Here is a 20,199-nt window from a genome sequence, read left to right as displayed (position 1 = left end):
GAGAAAGGGGGAAGCGGGCTCCCCGCTGAGCAGGGAACCCGATGCGGGGCTCGACCCCAGGACCCTGAGATCATGACCTGAGCCAAAGGCAGAGGCTTAACCCCCTGAGCTACCCAGGTGCGCCCAAAATACAATTTTTTTAATGCTCAAGCAAGTTTAACCAACAATAAAAATTCCCACCACTCTTTTATATTAGTAAATAAAGTAGATTTTACAGAAATATCTTTGGGTATGTCTCATTACCTTCAATCACTTCAACATACTGCCCACTAAGATTCAACATGGGTTAAAACTATAAAACAAAGTTTGAATCAGAAGGAAAATATGTAAGATGAGGCCAAGAATGAGGTTTATGTGAACAGGGTGGCTAGGGTGCTATAGTGTCATTAAGATTAGTCACAAAACCTGAGGTGGATTATACAACAAACACCAGTCAAATGGACATTTTAATGTATAAGGACTTCAAATATCCTTTCTACCAGGTCCCAAACTATTTTTAACCAGATTCTCTTTTTGTGAAAACAAGTCACACCAAAAAAGCTCCTTCTTGACACAAGTGTTAAATGTAACCAAACTGGATTTTTGTCAGCTGAAAAAAGATAATCTTCCAACATGGGATCCTATTAAAAATATTCTGTCTCGGGTGGCTCAGGGGGTTAAGCCTCCACCTCTGGCTCAGGTCATAACCTCAGGGTCCTGAGATCCAGCCCCGCATCGGGCTCTCTGCTCAGCAGGGAGCCTGCTTCCCCCCTCTCTCTCTGTCTACCTCTCTGCCTACTTGTGATCTGTCAAATAAATAAATAAAATATTTAAAAAAAAACATTCTGTCTGAAAAAAAATTACATCTGATGATTAGACAGCAGGAGCATTATGATAAGCGAAAGTACCAACATGTACAGAAATCTTGATCTTGGGCCCTGAGTGTCTCAGTCAGTTGAGCAACTGACTCTTGGTTTCGGTTCAGGTGGTGATCCTGGAGTTCTCGGATCAAGCCTCACGCTGAGCCCCAAATTGGGCTCCATGCTTGGCCCAGAGTCTGCTTGAGATTCTTTCCCTTTCCCTCTCCCTCCCCCCTACCCCCTCCCTACTTGTGGGTGAGCTTTCTCTCTAAAATACATTAAATCTTAAAAAAAAGAAGAAGAAGAAAGAAATCAACGATCCCAATCACAATGGACTTTAAAAGTTAAAACAATTATCATTAACTCATGGAATTATAAGCTGGAAGTCAGTAATACAGACAGGCAGAGATACTACTCCTTTTTAGTGAACATCTGTATGCAGAGTAGTCTGAAACACACCAAAATTGTAGTCATCTCTGATACCTTCAAAAGTTGTCCAAACAAGAGAACATGGTATTATTAATTCAACCAATCACAAAGCTATAGAATTCAAGAATGAAACTACGTATAAGTGAAAGGAAAATGCAAATACCAGACATAACCAACCCCAAAGAATTCAGTAGCCCATAAGGATGCAATCTCATGAAGAAAGAGAGACCTCAGAGAAACCTGAGAAGTACAAACCCAAAGAAAGCTATGAAGCACCAAACTATTTTATGGTTGGTTCGCTAGTCAAACTAATCTCCCTAAACAACAGGATTAGTAAAACAGATGAGATCTCTGTATTCACAGCCAAGACTTATTATCAAGAGAAGCTTTTAAACCACACACAAACACACAGAACTTATAAGATAACCATAAATACCTGATCACAGAGAGACTGCAAAATGGATGTGATATATTCAACACACTGTTGGCGAATAACACTGTCTCCAGGAGACCGCACCAAAGCTAACAGATCCTGGAATATCTCTGCATATCTTTCGTCACCTTTAATAGTTCCATTAATTAGATGCAAAATAGCTAATTTACAAGCTTTGTGTGAAGCCAGAGCATCAAGAAGAGCAAGCAACCTGGTGGTTTGGCTAGTATACTGTTTTTCTTTATCTTCTGAAGTGCTGAAATAAAATCAATACATTTAGTAAACAAAATTCTTAATTTTAGTGCATTAACTAATATTTATTTTTCAACACATATCATGATATACAAATCTTGTATAAAACATTTCATTCCTTGGATATAATGACTTCTCTGGAATTTCACAATTACTGTAAAGTTTTATAAATTCAGATTTCAGTATCTTTTTTTAAATCAGAGTATTTTATAGATCACCTTTCAAACACCCAAAATCAAGACTTTCAAGGTATCTTGCACATGAAATAGTTTTCTAATTAAAAATAATCTACATATATTAATATACATACACACATAAATATACATATGTATATGTATATATTTATATGTAATATATATTATCTGAGCATTCTAAACCCTGGTTTCCAAATTCTAAGTGAAAAAGATGTATCTGTGTCAAGAATAACTTGAGGAAAAAATTTTTAATGCAAAATGAAAATACCTTTGCAAGTCTTCTACAATCAAATCCAACACAGTTCTCATAATCAGAAGTGCAGTTGGTGAGGCAAGGTCACACAATTGAACACAAATACGCCGTAACATATGTTGAATGGGCTGGCAGGTTGTGCCAGAGAAAGAGCGAACTATTTCTTGGAGCAACTTTGCTTGAACATGAAGGTGCATGCTCCACAATTTTCGGGTGTTGAGTGCCACTGATATATCATGTGGCTCAATAACCTGTTAAAAAAGTATATTGTGTGTGTACGTAGATTTTTTTAATATTTATTTATAGTCACAAAAACTGTTCAGGAAGAACTGTTATGAAAAGAACATCTTTACTACATGCTTAAAACATTCTTCTATTATACAATTAAACATTTGCTTGAATTCAATGCATCTAGAAAATCTTATTGTTCTCAGGTTAGCAGTCAGTAGTGCAGAGTCCATTGGTGAACCAACTTAGTTAATGGCAAATTCTAACACATGATAAAGGGAAAAAAAGGATTTAAAAATAACAAAAGTACAAGTATACAGAACAGCATAATAAAATTCACATTAACAAAAATTTATTCAAAATGTTGCCCCCATATTTCTTTAATGACCAACTTGCTTCAGTTTTATCTCACCCTCATCCAGTTATTTTATGTCTTTTTTAGGGGAAGGGGATGAGGGTTGTGGGTTGTTTTTTGTTTTTTTTTTTAATAACAAAATCATCGGCTTTTTTAAAAGTGTTACTGCAGTCATTTATAAGATGCATGTTATATGGAAGTGATACCTGAGTTGTTTGCATGGGCAATGGTAGAGGCAGCAGCTCTGAAAGTAGTATGAGTCCAGAAAAAAATCCTTCAGGAACCTTCAAGATTGAAGAAAGAACTTCTTTTAACATTAAAGACCAAGTATTATTGGCCAGAGTCTCTTCTGAGATTGTGAGTTTTTCATTAACTCCTTGTGTAAAAGTCAGTAAGATATCAATGATATCATTTTGAATTTTCTGTTCATCACTATCCAAACGACCTGAGAGAGGGATAGAGCACAGGAGCATGTGTAAAGTCACAAGTGCTGAAGGAACACGCATGTCCTTAAACTCAAAGGATCCACCTCTCAGGAGCTCCGTTAACATAGTTTTAAGAAGAGTGAGCGTGCAGCGAGCCATTGAAATAGTAGTAACTCTGTGAAGGGTAGTCCCCATGTTGACATGGAGCCTCCAAGGCTGAGTCAGAATACTGTTCAATTTTTGTAGAACCCGAATAAAGGTGTCCATTCCTTCAGCAGAAAAAAGCTGAATAACGGCAAGATTCCATTTCAGGTCTTTCTGTTGACCTTTATATAGGATAAGGGGAGAAAAAACTAATTACTTACATGTTAATAATCAGTTAAGATTTTTGAATATTTTATTTAATAAACAGCAGTTATACTAAGCTTTAAGAATAGTTTTTAAAGTATAATAGCCATATTACCTTCAACAGGAGGTGGTGGACATGCCACATTACAGAGAACACGCAAGGCAGTGGTAAGGCCAACTCCTTCCGGGGTCATCAAATTATCAATATTCTTTAAAAATAAAAATGAACAGAAAGTTTAATTTCTTGATGCTTGGATATGAATCAAGAAAAAAATTCCCAAGAAGGCATTAACTAAAAATATGAGTTTCATGTTAAGCACTTATACCATTTTAAGTTTCCCAAATAAATTTAAAACATGAATAAAGCTAATGAAGTTTTTATAAAGGTTATTTTATAAAATTAATAATTGCAAAGTTCAAGTATATTAAAAGTACAGATTAAAATGAAAGTAACAAAAGAATGAGTACAAAATGAATGAGTACAAAAATGAATGAGACTCCCTGTATTAAGAATTTAAAATAGTTCTTTTTCATATACTTTCTATATACCCTCCCCCCAAAAAATGAAGCAATGACTGATTTTACAAAGCCCTGTGGGTACAAAACCTCTTTCAAAACTGAGAAGGCAACAGGGAATGTTTTAGCACTATGTTAACACGCACTCGAATGCAGATACCACAAGTACTGCCACAACAGGAATCTAGTTGTGATGACCACTTAGGGCATGGTTAAAGGAAAAAGAAATACAGTTGCCTATGTCCTTAGCACCTGCCCATGCTACGTTTCCTGACAACAAATAGTTGTTTAGGTTTCTTTGTTTTTGTAGTTTCCACAGAGAAGCACAGATGGTTTTGAAAAAATTCTGAAGGAGTAACATTTTAGGGGCGCCTGGGTGGCCAGTTGGTTAAGCATCTGCCATCGGCTCAGGTCAGGGTCCTGGGATCAAGTCCCACATCAGGCTCTCTGCTCAGTGGGGAAGCTTCTCATTCTCACTCTTCCTCTATGCTCTCCCCCACCCTCTCTCTCTCTCAAATAAATAAATAAAATATCTAGGAAAAAAAAAAGAAAGAAAGAACATTTTTAAATGTTACTATTACAGCTCCTAATCCCCAGAGGAGAAACTTAAAAAGAAAAATAAGAAAATTCCTTTCCCCTATACATTTTTTCTAATTTCTTCCTTGCTGTCTTTCCACAATTCCACAAGTTACATAAAGCAGCATGGAGCACAGAGAGAAGTTTCAATCTCAGATCAACTATTTTTGGTATATCTTAGAATGAGAATCACTTATTATTAACTATAATTAATGGATAAGCATTTACATAAAAATCAAAACTCTTTAATTACAGCATGTAATTTAAATTTCGAGAGCTAAATTTCTTATTGGTTAAAAACTTTTACCCAAGCATATAATCTTTATTGGACATCTTATGCATTCTTCTGACCATGCAACCTATGACCCTGAACATATGACCATCTAAATTTACAGGATCTAGTGTACTTTTGCCAAATAAAAGATGAATATATGAGAAGCTCTAGATGACATCTGAGGCACAGAGTAAGGAACACAGAAGAATATAATGGCACCACAGGAGGTAAAAGTACTCTTAGGAAAGATGGAGTAAAAAGAGAAGATAAGGGCCGACAAGTCAGTTAAGAAAAATCTGAAGCACATAAACCCAAAGAGTACTTGGTCACTATTTTAATAATACACATTTCAACTCCAAAACCAAGATGTGTTACACACACACACACACAGCTCATCTATTAAATGAAAGAGGAAATAATTCAAGGTCCAAGTCTATCTCTCTAGCTTAAAATTTTTTATGTACCTATGACCACCTTTAGTCCTTCTTCCTATGCTACACTAACTTTTAAAACTAATTAACAATGCAACAGTTTTGATGAATTTTTAAGTTACTAATTACTTGAATTGTACATGAATTTTTCAAATGTACTATTATGATACAGGATTTTCAACTTTCATGACTATTTGTAGATGTGACCATCCCAAATTAACAAATTTAGAACTAGGGGGCATCTGGGTGGCTCAGTTGGTTAAGGGACTACCTTCAGTTCAGGTCATGATCCCAGGTCCTGGGATCGAGCCCCACATCAGGCTCCCTGTTCTGCAGGGGAGCCTGCTTCTCCTTCTCCCTCTGCCTGCCACTCCCCCGGCTTATGCTCTCTCTGTTAAACAAATAAAATCTTTAAAAAAAAAAAACAAAAAAATTTAGAACTAGCTCCCACTGTAATTATCTAAAACTGACTCTTGTTGATTTTCACTTAAAAATTCTGAAGGAAGTTCTTTTTCAGTAAGGTTTAACTGATACAATTATACGTCAAATTATCAAAGCATTTAACTTTAAAAGGCTGTTGTAAAGATCATCAAAATGGTAGGTGTTATTACTCCAATTTGAGAAAAAAAATAGGACAGATCTGGTAGTGGAAGCAGTAGAGTACACAGTGTTGTACGCAAGTGTATTCACACATAGACACCACCACACACCCATCTACATACACATACCAATCTGTACCACAAAGTCTAGCAAATCAATCAAGTACACTTAAAAATTACTGCATTATCTACATAAATGATTTAATGCAGTATTACTATATTTGGAGCCACACAGTTCCATAAAATGAAGGCACTTTTAGGGGTGCCTGAGTGGCTCATTTGTTTAAGTATCTGACTTGGTTTCAGCTCAGGTCATGACCTCAGGTTTGTGATATGGAGCCCTACACCACACTCCCCATGCAGTGGGGAGTCTGCTTCTCTCCCTCTCCTCTTCTCTTGCTCATGTGTGTAGGCTCTCTAAAATAAAACAAATTGTCCTAAAAAAAAAAAAAAAAAAAACAAGGCACTTTTAGGTTTTACTTACCTGTTTAACATATTCAATTAGGTTTGGGATGCAGTTAATTTCAAATCTAAGGTTTTTCAGAGGTTCAAGCCACTTGCCAAGTTCTTAAAAACAAAAAGGTCATTCATAATATAATATTTTAAAATAAAAAGTCTTTATAACAAAGGAAGTAAAGATATTCTTTTCCAAAGAACATTATCAGATTCATATTGATTTCAATAACCTAAACTTCATACAGGGATAAACTTATGTCTAATGCTCTAAATAAGCCTTAACGTGAAATGTAAATGGGCTACCTTTCATTATAGGCTTAGAAATAAGAAGTGACCATTCTTAGTTACTTGGTTTCTAAAAACTTAAGTGTTTTCATGCTTAAACAGGACCACCAACTTACAACATTAAAAAAAGTGTGTAAAACTGACTACTTATAAACATAATAAAATAGTGTTTATTTACCTAATGCTACCACCACTTCCCACACCCCCAAAAAACCATGGACAAAATGTATTTATTTCTAACAGGATCAGTCCCATGAGAGGGAGGTTGGCTGAGTGACATTTCTCTTAGCAGGAATTTTAAATTTTGCCAATTTCCTAACTTACCTTTATAAAATTAAAAGTAATCACTATCATCCCAAAATAACAAACTTTGCTTAGAAAACAATCACAAATGAAATATACCATTTACCACAACTGAATTCAAAACTCTACTAGAAAAAAAATGAACAATCAAAAAAAAGCAGAAACAGATTCATAAATATATAGAGAACTGGTGGTTGCCAGAGGGGAGGGGTATGGAAGGATGAGCAAAATGGGTGAAGGGGAGTAGGAGGTAAAGGTTTCCAGTTATAGAATGAGTAAGTCATGGGGATGAAAGGTACAGCATAGGGAATATAGTCAATGGTATAACAGCACTGTATGGTGACATGGTAGCTGTACTTAGGTGAGCACAGCATAACTGTATATAATTGTGGAATCATTATGTCATTCAGAAAGAGCTATGGAATCCCTATGCCGTACGACTGAAACTAACTTACATTGTGTGTCAACTATATTTTTTAAAAAAAGAAACTGAGTGGAATAACATAGGAAAAAAAAAAACTCTCCTAGAAGCTATGCTATAACACCCATACTTTATTACCAAAACTATTTTAAGAAAAGCATTCTAATGTAAAAAACTGATATGGTGGGCGCCTGGGTGGCTCAGTTGGTTAAGCCACTGCCTTCGGCTCAGGTCATGATCTTGGAGTCTCAGGATCGAGTCCCATATCAGGCTCCCAGCTCTGCGGGGAACCTGCTTCTTCCTCTGACCTTCTCCTCTCTCATGCTCTCTCTCACTCTCAAATAAATAAATAAATAAAGTCTTAAAATAAAAAAGAAAAAGTGATATGCCTCGGGCACCTGGGTGCCTTCAGCTCAGGTCATGATCCCAGGGTCCTCGGACAGAGCCCCACATCAGGCTCCTTTCGGCGGGAAGCCTGCTTCTCCCTCTCCCACTCCCCCTGCTTGTGTTCCCTCTCTCGCTGTGTCTCTCGCTGTCAAATAAATAAAATCTTAAAAAAAAAAAGTGATATGCCAGTTCCTGACACTTTTCAGGAATAACTAAAGGAAACTGAATATAATAGTCATGTCTCTCCTCAGTTCTACAGTTCTCCATGAGGATTATTACAACTATGTATATCTGAGTATTTTTCAAGTGTGTTTTTAAATTAACTCTTTCATATATACAGCATATATTGCCCCACTGAAAGATACAAAAAAATAATAAAACAATTATGTGCACCCATCACCCAGAATAAGTAGTAAGGAATTGATATCTTTGAAGATGCTGTGTGCCCTCCTTTTATAAAGGCACACTACAGGGAAAAAAACCTATTTCCTTCATGAGAGGTTGAGTTTAACTCATACTTTTACTGGTGGTATCACACATAAAATTTAAGATTAAAAAGAAAAAAGTCAGGGGCACCTGAGTGGCTCAGTCGGTTAAGCATTCAACTCTTGATTTTGGCTCAGTCAGGATCTCAGGGTTATGAAATCGAGCCTCCCCCTCCAGCTCTACACTTAGCAGGACTCTGCTCAAGATTCTTTCCCTCGGGGCGCCTGGATGGCTCAGTGGGTTAAAGCCTCTGCCTTCGGCTCAGGTCATGATCCCAGGGTCCTGGGATCGAGCCTCACATCAGGCTCTCTGCTCAGTGGGGAGCCTGCTTCCCTTCCTCTCTCTCTGCCTGCCTCTCTGCCTACTTGTGATCTCTGTCTGTCAAATAAATAAATAAAAAATAAAAAAATAAAAAGATTTTCTCCCTCTTCTTCTGTCTCTCCCCCACCACCCCTCCCCACTTACAGGCTCTCCCAGAAAAATAAAAAAAAGAAAAGAAAAAAGTCCACACACTATTTACAATATTCACTCAATGTTATCAAACTTTTTACTAAGTAAGGTTAGAAAGAAACCAAAACAAAATTTAAAAAACTGTGATTAGATACCTTCAATTCTTCATGACTACTAATATAAGGTTTGCCATAAACTTCATTCAACATAGATTTATATTTATATACTTTAGAAAATAATGTTCATATTCATTATCCTTCACTTTTGAGGCTAGCATATAGACGTTTATCAATGACAACTGGATTTAAATTGTATTCAGAATTTTTATGTTCAAAAGCTTTTTCCCTTCACATATCATAAATGCTTAAATAACTTCATGTACCATACCTTGTAATTTAGCATTATTTTCATCTGCTTTACAAAGCTTCAAGAGAGATGCTGCATGCTGTTCTAGCATTTGGACATCACTGGAAGACTGAACCACCACCAAAATAAGTATGCATGCATAATTATAAGCTACTGACTTCTTAGACTTGGAATCACTGAAACAAAATAAGGTTTTAAAGTTTTTGGTATGAAAACAATTTTTCCAGGAACAATTTTAAACATTTTTTTCTATTTGGCTTTAAAGAGACCAAGGAATTTTACAATGAAACATGACTAACTCCCTGAAGACAAGAAACACCTCCAATTCACTTGAAAACACTACTTAATAGTATATAAATGAAGCATAGGCATCACAATGGAAAGTGAAATTCTTCTAAGATCAGAAGAAAAATGAAATATTAACAAGTATACTTCATTAGCAATGAAAGATTCGCAAGTATACTTCAATTGTCTCCTTTAAAATGTTTGTTCACTCTTGATAAGTAGGAATAAGTGTCATGAATCAAACTACTGCCATCATCACTGTCTTCTACCTTAAAACTGCTGAGGTAGAGCTATGTATGGAAGCCACTGCCTTTCATAGTTCCCCCAAAAGACCTGTCACTCAAGGAGTCATATCAAGACCCTATTGTGAGGCCAGTTACCTGGATGTCACTGCTTTGTAAGACATGAGCCAGGAAGAGCACGTTTATCTCCTTAGACACTCAACATCAATCCTCCGCCCTACCGGGCAACTATTAAAAACTAGGCATTCTAAATCCCCTGCCCCCATTTAGTCAAAGTACTTCTGAAACCAGAGCACCATAGTTTGAACATGAGGGAAAATTCAAGACAGCAAGATAGTCCTCATTACTCTGCAAATAAATATTATGGTGCCTTAGGATTCCCCTACACACAAATTAGCAAGGGTTCTACAGTTGTAATCTAGTCAACATCCAGGGGAAACTGGAAGAAGCTGCTAAAAGATCCATTTTGTTGCTTTACAGGCATATCTTATATTTTAGAAATTTCTATCATTCTAATCCTTAATTAACAAATTATGTATTATGTCAAAAAATAATTGTAATAATTTTTACTTTCAAAGCAACATCTTTTAAGAAACCAGCCCTTTACTGATGTAGTTTTCCAGTATGAAAGAAAATTTAAGGAGTAAAAAGAAAATTACCCTAAGGCTTCTTTGGAATAGTACTCCATCAGAGTAATGAGACTTTGGAGATTTTTCTCAAGACTGAAAACATGGCCAACAGCTGATCTTCCCACAGGATTAAAAGTAATCAAATAAAGATTGTGAAGGGTTCCCAGGAGATCTGAATGGTCAGTTTCTTCACTGGCTGTGCAACGCTGAAAATGGCTGAACAGTTCTGTAATGCACTGTAATGTCTGTGTTGAGTCCTGTAGCCACAAGGCAAATGCATCGTCAATAACACCATCAGATTGAAGACCCTCCTCTTCATCTTGATCATAAAGGTGACACAGAGCTCGGATCAACAAATTTGTGGCTTCATATTCCGACATAAAAAAAAGAAGACCCTTCTGTGACTGTGCAAGGAACTTTAAAACATCTTTTGTGGCCTGCAGCACACCAGGGTGGGCACTTGTTACCGGAATTGACAGAAGCAAGGTAACCAACTCCAAGAAGTGATGACTATGAAGATACCTGTAGAAAAATTAATTAATATGTGTGACATCCGTGCAAAACATTCTTCATTTACTCAGTATTCATTAGACAGGAGAGGTGTAAAAATTTTATTGGCCATAATCCTTACCCTTAGCAATATACTACTTTAACTAAAAACATAATGTGGCAGCATGTCTTCTTTCCACTAGGTCAAGTAAAAGTTATGTGAGGCTTTTTTCTAGCTAACATTCAACAGATATTTGACATATAACCATTAACAAGTCTTCTCTTTCTAGAATCAACCATGACTTCAAATTCTGGGTCTTCTTTCCAGACGACTTATCATATGTTCCTTTTTCACTATGGTCCTACTCTACACATGTTACACCAGTATATCTGAATTAGTGCACCTAGGAAAAATACAGTACACATACTATAAAAAATAGTTTATTCATATTTACTATAGGCAGTATATGAATTAGTACCTCTAGAGAAAACAAATTCAAATTATCAATTTTTAGTATCTGAAGAATTAATACTCCCATACACAGCACTTTTATCAAACCCAAGAACCATTTTTTAGCATATATAGTCTTAGCAGAAAAAGTGTGAGCTTACTCAAGACCCCAAAACAGACACAAATGCTACTGATATAGAGTATTTTCACTGTCCTAAAAATATCATGCTCCACCCATTTGTTCCTCTCCCTCCCCCAACCACGGCAATCACTGATCTTTTTACTGTCTTCCTATTTTGCCTTTTTCAGAATGTCCTATATTGGGGATCACAGAGTACGTAACTGCCTCTTATGTTACTCCTTAAACTCAGGCTTCTATTTAATAATAATTTAATAATAACCAGTAACTTCTTGCCTATGAAGGCAAACAGAACCCTCAAGAAGACAAAAGCCCATGACTACTATGCTCAAAGAGTATCTTTAACCACCTTGTGGAGTGTTCAGAAAATAATTAACACTGCAGGCCTCAGACTACTTACATTCTTTTTTTTTTTTTCAGACTACTTACATTCTTAAGAACGCCTTCTTACAAGATAGGCCCTTGGTTAGTGTCTGGGAACTTGGATTTTAGAAGGGTTCCCATCACCCAACAGATAAAAATGCTGACTATGCCTAAACTATTTATGCAAACAATATGGTTTATACTGAACACCTGCTTTCCTTCTGGGAGGCTGGGATTCTGTTACACAGTAGATATTGGGGGCCTATGTGGCTATCCTCCAATAATAAACTTGGATTTGAGATTCTAATAAGCTTCCTCAGTATGCAACATTTCACACACATTCTTTGCTGGGGGAATTAAGCAGGTCCTATGTGACTCCATTGGAAAAGGTTTCTGGAGTCTCTGACTGGTTTCCTCAGGTTTCTCCCCATGAACCCTTTTCCTTTGCTGATTGTGCCTTGTATCCTTTTGCTGTAAAATACCAGTTATGAGTACAGTACTGAGTCCTTTGAGTCCCACTGGCAAATCCTGAGAGTAATCTTGGAGACTTACACAGAGGGAATTAGAGCTTTATCATCACTTCAAACTAATCCTTCCAAAATCCAAAATTATTTCTCCTTTCAAAATTCACTGCCCCTCCTAATTTGCCAGTTTCTGTCAATAAAACCCCAGTTCCAATAGTTACCCTAGCTAGAAACCTCAAAACATTTTTAGTTCCTTCTCACTTTCTCTTAGCTATTAGGTCCAGTTGCCAAGTCCTAGTAACTGCTCTTTCACAAACTCTCACTATTAGCACAATTCCCTATAAATGCTACTATATTGGGTAAGTACTTAACACAGTACAATCGAGGCTGGCTCATTGACTTAGTAACTCCAACTTCTTTTCCACTGCAATATATCTTACAACATGTAACCTTACAGTACTACTTTGATACTATCAGATCTACTACTCCGAAATAGTCAAGATCTTCCCATTTTCTAAAAACAAAATCCAGGGATGCCTGGATGGCTCAATCAGTTAAGTGTCTGCCTTCGGCTCAGGTCATGATCTCAGGGTCCTGGGATCAAGTCCCCAGTCAGGTTCCTTGCCTAGCAGGGAGTCTGCTTCTCCCTCTGCCTGCCATTCCTCCTGCTTGTGCGCGCGCGCGCTCTCTCTCTCTCTCTCTCTCTCTCTCTACGGAAATAAGTAAAATCTTTAAAAAAATAAAATAAAATAAAATAGGGGTGCCTGAGTGACTCAGTCAGTTGAGTGCCTTCGTCTCAGGTCATGATCCCAGTGTCCTGGGATCGAGCCCCACATTGGGCTCCCTGCTCAGCAGGAAGCCTGCATCTCCCTCTCCCTCTGCCCGCCACTCACTCTGCTTGTGTTCTCTCCTTCTCTCTTTCTGGCAAATAAATAAATAAATAAAATGTTTTTAAAAAAGATAAAAAATAAAATAAAAATAAAGAAATAAAAACAAAATCCAAATTCCTTAGCACAGCATTCAAGGCCCTTTACTTCCTCAAGTCTGATACCTGAATGTACCTTCTCCAGTTACAGAGGAGAAAATAATACTTAATAAGCCTTTAATTACCACTTACCCTTCAGAGACTGAAAGCATTACGCCCTTCCTTAGAGTCACTACCCTAATTTATCCTCAGTGTCTGACCTCGCCTCTTACCTTACTTAAAATGAAGTGATCAGGGCAAAGTGCCTTGGCTCCTTTACTGTCTCCACATTACAAATGTATCTATATTTGTACACACAAAAGATGTCTTTTCTTCTGTTCAAAACCAAACCCCCACACTTGTACTCTTGATGTCATCTCCAACCAGACCTTGCTCTAGCATTATCATCTTTTGTTCTTAAAAGAACTCAAACTAAGGCAAGATCTAACAGTTCAGTTAAAAACAGGAATGGATAGATACAGATTTTATGAACAAGCACTCTATTTTCTGTTAATGCAGTATGCTCCAAATCAAGGCAAAAATCAGTCACAGAAGTAAGGAATAACATATTAAAAATGCCATTTTTCCCATTAACTAGAAAATTATTTACAGGCAAAACGCAAAAAAAAAAAGTATCAAAAATTAAAACAAAATTTAAAAATCTACTGTGGGCACTGATCTTAATAATGGCAAAACTCTATAACAAACAGAGTTAGATAGGGGCATTTGGCTGGCTCAGTTGGTAGAGCATACGACTCTCAATCTCACGGTTGTGAGTTCAAGCCCCACAATGAGCATAGGGCCCACTTAAAACAACAACAACAGAGTTAGAGATCATAAATAAGTGGTAACTGAAACTTAAAGATATTTAACCAGGTCTGTAAAATTAAATTAGTAAAATATAAGTTTAACTTGCAATGTTAAGAGAGAGAAAATACAAACAGGTTCACACAGAAAAGCTCTCTTTCCTGGCCATCCTCTTGTACCACACCACCTTCCCAGAAACAACTCTACAGTTCCTCATTTATTCTTGCTCACAGACAAGCTTATCCAAGCACTGTTGTTGACTTTGACGATCACTATCTTTAGCTTAAATTGCTTTTACTACTTTAAGTGCTAATAAAATATAACTCTCCCACAGTAGTATACTTCTCATTTCACTACAATCTATTTTGAAATACAGAATATCCTTACACAGATATGCACTCCTTACAATTAAAAAAAAAACAAAATCAACCATATAAAACTGCCTGCAGTGATCTGTGAAGTGTGTTTTCCCAAACCAAAAATGTCTTACCTAAAGAGAACAGGGTATGGATCATCCCTTTCTGGAGGTCCAGTAATACGTGCCATTGTTGGGAAAGACTTAACAGGTGGCTGGATCATTGTGTGAGGTGCAGTTTCCATTAAATGGAAAACTTCTTCTAGGAGATTAATAAGCTTTTCTATTTCCCCTTCACTTATATTTGAGGATTCCAAAAGATCCATATCCATTGAAGCCTCTACCTCATTTTCATATTCTGGGTTTGTTCTCTCAAGTCCAGTATCTGTGTCATGATCAGGTTCACTGTGGTTAGGAACAGATGAAGTCTTCTCTGCTAAATGGTCACCAAGTCTTTTAATCTCTGACAAGATTTCATAGAAATGGCACTTCTGAAGAATAGCCGAACCAGCAGTGACAACTCTCACAGTCTGATCTAAAAGTATGAGCTCCAGGAGTTTTTGATAGCCACTTTTTTCATTCTGCCTACCTCTTAAAAAAGCTTCCATTCCTTCCGTCATACTAATGACACTGTCCAAAGCTTTAAAAGCATTTAACTTAAGGGAAGATGAGACATGATCAGCAAACAGAAGCTCAAATAATCCATTGATTACTCCAGCTTGTAGCAATCCCACGACTCCTTGAGACCCACATTCTGCTAGTGAGGACACTAATTTGGTCCCAGCTTTGAGTTGTCGGACATTTAAGGCAATGGGCTGGCGAAGAGCTACCTGTAAATTTAAAGCTTGCATGGTCCAGTCGACCAACTGGCTAAGAGAGTCTTGTTTTGTGTTTTTCAACTGCAAATAACTTAATCCTTTTATTATTAAACTTGGAATTTCTTCTAAAGCTGTTACCCATTTTGCACCTCTATCTTCCTGATACAAATCTAATAGTTCAGTTAACTTCACTGAAGCTTCCACTGCCCCTGAATTTTCTTTATCTGGACCTTGATCTTTCATTCTACTGATTTCAATTTCAAAAGAAGTCTTGTAGGGACAGCTGAAGTATAAGAGTGGTACAAGCTCCCTGTCATATGGATCATATGTCATAGGAGGAACTGAAGCTAAGTCTTCAGGAGTGTATTCAACATCAAAATTCGGATACTTAAAGGTTTCACGTTCCAAGTCAGCAATTCCATCTTCATCACTGGAAATTTGTTCATAACCATCATCCCCTGAAAATCAGTTCAAACGATATTTAAATATTACATCACTGTTGCATAACGCCAAAAATTTAATCAAAAAATATTTTATTTAGTAATATGGCAAAAATATAAAAATTAATGATTTTTCAACAAAATTAATTTCTGCCCCAATACCTTATCAACAATTATCAACATCTTGTAATTTCTAATAAAATAATTAATGAGAAATTTCATAAGCAAAGTCTTCTATCTGTTCAACTTTACAACTAACTCTGCTGCAGATACCTTTTCCTCACAGAAATGAAATTAGAAATGTCATAAAGTAACAAAAATACCTCTCTCAAAAGGGAAGAAGTTAACCTTGCCCTCATGAGAATATTTTTAAGCATTTTTAACATGGAAAAAAATTGATGGGAAAGACTATTAAATTTAACTAATAATGCCAAAACCAAACCAAATATTTTCAATGAAAACATTTTGTTTTTTTTAACATTAATTTCATATTCCTGTATTTTTATTTCTCTTCATTTACCTATTACACAGTTTCCTAGGTCTGTATTTTATTTTTATGGAAAAGTTATTCACTTAAAATGCTTGGCTGGGCCAAAACAAAGCTTTCTTATCATTATACAGGTGCAACTTTTTCCTCTAATTAAAAACAAAAATTAGATTAGAGAGAAAACCTGGTTTTACTTTTTAACAATGCTATTGCCTGGCTGTGGGGAAACTGGCATGAGTAGTAACAGTCTATGTAAGAAAAGGAAATGTTTCTAGAGTATTCCTCCAGCATCAGCCACCTTTTGACTTCTTTTGCTCAAAACAAGTTAGCCTTAGCCATATACTCATCATATCTGAAAAGATAAGGGCTTACAGAGGCCTAACTCTGGTATAGGCCAAATATCTTCTATTAAAAACTAAATTAACTAGTCTCTTTGTCTCACCTTTCTACAAAAATGATTAAGAAAACAGCCTGCCTGAAATCTAGCTACTATTTGCCAGTCAAATACAATAAATATAAAAAATATTATTTGCTAATCTGGGAATGGGAGAAGCTAAAAAAGTATCACTAACCTAACTATTCCTATTCTGTAAAGGGCCAAAATCTACTTTCATGCAGAATCACCCTCATCTTCACTATTTTAGAAAAAAACAAGGCAGTTTCTATTAAGCTTTTCAATGGGCAAGCACCCTACTGCTATATGGGGTATGTCATTTTACATAAATGCTTTAATATTACATGCTATTTCTTAGACAAAGTAAGAGTCAATTGGCTTGAATATCTCTCACTTTTTGCTTTCAAAGGAAAAATTAAGCCTAGTCAAAGGACTACATCATGCTGTCATACAACCTGTATAGTTGAGATTCTTTTCCCCTGAACTTCTAAAAATGTAGCATTTTGCTAAAATATCTAGGTGGCAGATATCTTTAGAAATTCCATCCAGCTTACAACACCACGCCTTACTCTGACAACAGCCCACCAAATCTCTAATCATCAGGTATTTGCAATGTGATCTTGCCTCCCTGGCCAAAACTTATGGTACCAAGGGGCAACAGATATTTTAGCAAGTCAAACAATCTTTCTCCCAGGAAAATGCAAATAAGACTGAGCTACAGCCAGAAAGTTCAGGCTAGTTGGTTAAAAAGAGGAGATTAAACCTGTGGGGTGAACAGGGAAATAACAGTTAGCTGACAGAGAGAAAATGAAGTGAAACATAAAACATAAATAATCAAGTCTTGAGGCCCAGCTACATTCTATCCTTTGAGTTTCTTGAAAGCCATTTATCTTTGCTCTAAATTCTCTTGCATTGCTCAAAGCTACATCAAGTTAATTCCTTGTACCTAAAACCAAAAAGTCCTAATAAATATAACCCACCTTCACCTTCTTCATCCTCTTCACCTTCTTCCTCTTCATCATCTTCTTCTTCCTCAGGGATACTGTCTACCGTATGGCGATCATCCTCATCGTCATCCTCTTCTTCCTCTACATCCACATCATCTTCATCATCTTCTCCTTCTTCTTGCTGTTCTTCTTCTACCTCTCCTTCATCAGAATACTGCCCTTCCTGGGGAACAGAATTCCGATCAGGAGAAATGGGTTCAAAGTAATCTTCTCTATGAGAAGCATCCTCTTCCTTATCACCAGACACTGAAAAAATGAGATTTAAGAGACAGATTATTTTAACGGTTTAAATAACATGAGGTAGCAGACTGGATACTGCAGCCACTTAATGAAATTTTGGATGATTTAGCTCATCTATACCTTTTTAAAAAAAAATACCCTTTTTAAAAAAGTGGCAGAATTACCTCCTTCTAAAAATATTAGGAGTATGTATTGTTTAATTTTATACAGTAAGAATTAATAAAGTACACTATTTTATGTTCTAACACTAGAAACTAATCCTTTTCTTTTCAGCCATTAATTATACAGGTTATTACCTCTTCCAATACATACTGCTTATTTTTAACTGGTACTCTTCTGTATATATTACTATAGCACTTTATTTTCAAAGCAATGTTGGTACAGGTTCAAATAAATGAACCGATTTTTAAAATAAGTTCACCTGCCAACAGAAAAACATAAGGAAATACTGCGCAGGAAAAGGGTTGGGGGCATTCATTACGATTTGATTACCTATATCTAAATTTTCCTTTAATCAAAAAGCACTATAACACTAATCAAGGTTTGGGGGGCACTGATTTTATTCATACCTGGCAAAGGTATGGGATCATCTTCATCATCATCAGGTGGAGGTGGTCCTGGAGGAGTTCTTGGTCCCCTTGGCTGTGGTCTTGGGGGGCTTCCATTAAACTGATCTTCTTTCTCCCCATCAGCTAGTTTTAGTAGAGACAGAAAAAACTTTCAAATTATTAAAATAAAGTGAAATGAATGTATGACAAAAATGCTGTTAATCATTTGAATTTTTCATCTTCAGAATTTATTGATAAACTTTTCCTTCCCAACATCTAACAAATTTTACTAATTAATTTATATTACAAAAGTTAGAATTTCTGATTGCCCACATACTAAAATATACTCTCGGGCATTATCCCAGAGAAATGAAGACTTATTTCCCTCAGGAAGATGTACACAAAAAGCTGTTCATAACAGCTTTATTTGCAAAAGTCAAAAACTGGAAACTATTTAAGTATCCTTCAGTGGTTAAACTTTGATATATCCATACTAATGTAATACTATTCAGCAACAACAAAAAAAATGAACTATTGACACACACAACAAAGTGGATGAACGTCAAAGAAATTATGCAGACTGGAAAAAGCCAATCTCAAAAAGATACCTACTGCATGATTCCATTAATGTAATATTCATGAAATAATAAAATTACAGAGTTGGAGAACAGATTAGTGCCAAAGGTTAGGGATGGGGGGCATGCAGATAGCTATTAAAGAATAACACCAGAATAATTTGATGGTACAATCAAGTATCTTGATTGTAGTGGTGCTTATGAAAAGCTATACAAAACATAAAGCTGCATACAGCTACATACACACACACACACACACACACACACACAATTGGTGAAATCTGAACGAGCTCTATAGAGAATTTTGTTCTGATATTGTTCTACACTTGTAAAAAATGTTATCTGGGGGCGCCTGGGTGGCTCAGTGGGTTAAAGCCTCTGCCTTCGGCTCGGGTCGTGATCTCGGGGTCCTGGGATCGAGCCCCGCGTGGGGCTCTCTGCTCGGCAGGGAGCCTGCTTCCCTTCCTCTCTCTCTGCCTGCCTCTCTCCTTACTTGTGATCTCTGTCTGTCAAATAAATAAATTTTTTTAAAAAGTTTAAAAAAAAAAAAGATGTTATCTGTAGGGGAACCTGGGAAAAGACTGCATAGGACTTTCTCATGCAGTTCTTCGCAACCTCCTATGAATCTATAATTATTTCAAAATAAAAAACTAAAAACATACTTACATTCATATACAGAAAATATATGAGAACAAGTGTCAATTTTATTTTTTTTAAAGATTTTATTTATTTATTTGACAGGCAGAAATCACAAGCAGGCAGAGAAGTAGGCAGAGAGAGAGGAAAGGAAGCAGGCTCCCTACTGAGCAGAGAGCCCAATGTGGGGCTTGATCCCAGGACCCTAGGATCATGACCTGAGTCGAAGGCAGAGGCTTAACCCAGTGAGCCACCTAGGAGCCCCACAAGTGTCAATTTTAAAACAAGTCAGTAAATTAAACAAAAATTCTGAGTAGCCACTTTATATGTTAGGCACTGTGATTAAGACGGATGTGATAAGACTAGAAACACAAACGCAAGTAAAACATACTCTTAGTCCACAAGGAGCTCAAAGTCTGGTAAAAAAAAAAAAAAAAAAGACAAAGGAGCACAGAAAACTGAAGGCTTAAAAAAAAAAAGGTGATGGGGCGTCTAGGTGGCTCAGTCGATTGAGCATCTGACTCTTGGTTTCCACTCAAGTCATGATCTTATGGGTCATG

The 20,199-nt window shown here is 36.5% G+C and overlaps 1 protein-coding gene across 2 annotated transcripts in view; it reads right to left on the bottom strand.

Annotated features, from left to right (window-relative positions):
- The window catches only part of VIRMA (vir like m6A methyltransferase associated), a 58,785-nt gene that overhangs the window by 19,920 nt on the left and 18,666 nt on the right, over positions 1-20,199 (bottom strand). For both annotated transcript variants that reach the window (XM_080802597.1, XM_080802598.1), the window contains 10 exons: positions 18,450-18,572; positions 17,614-17,886; positions 14,630-15,770; positions 10,493-10,984; positions 9,328-9,482; positions 6,637-6,719; positions 3,872-3,965; positions 3,190-3,734; positions 2,416-2,651; positions 1,705-1,957 (listed from right to left, as the gene is read on the bottom strand). In XM_080802597.1, coding sequence (XP_080658723.1) covers positions 1,705-1,957; positions 2,416-2,651; positions 3,190-3,734; positions 3,872-3,965; positions 6,637-6,719; positions 9,328-9,482; positions 10,493-10,984; positions 14,630-15,770; positions 17,614-17,886; positions 18,450-18,572 — 3,395 coding nt within the window. The remainder of the gene's footprint in view (positions 1-1,704; positions 1,958-2,415; positions 2,652-3,189; positions 3,735-3,871; positions 3,966-6,636; positions 6,720-9,327; positions 9,483-10,492; positions 10,985-14,629; positions 15,771-17,613; positions 17,887-18,449; positions 18,573-20,199) is intronic.

The sequence above is a fragment of the Martes martes genome (assembly GCF_963455335.1).
Source record: "Martes martes genome assembly, chromosome: 4".
Lineage (NCBI taxonomy): Eukaryota > Metazoa > Chordata > Mammalia > Carnivora > Mustelidae > Martes > Martes martes.
Note: the sequence above shows the minus strand (reverse complement) of the source record. Positions and strands in the feature narration are given on the sequence as shown.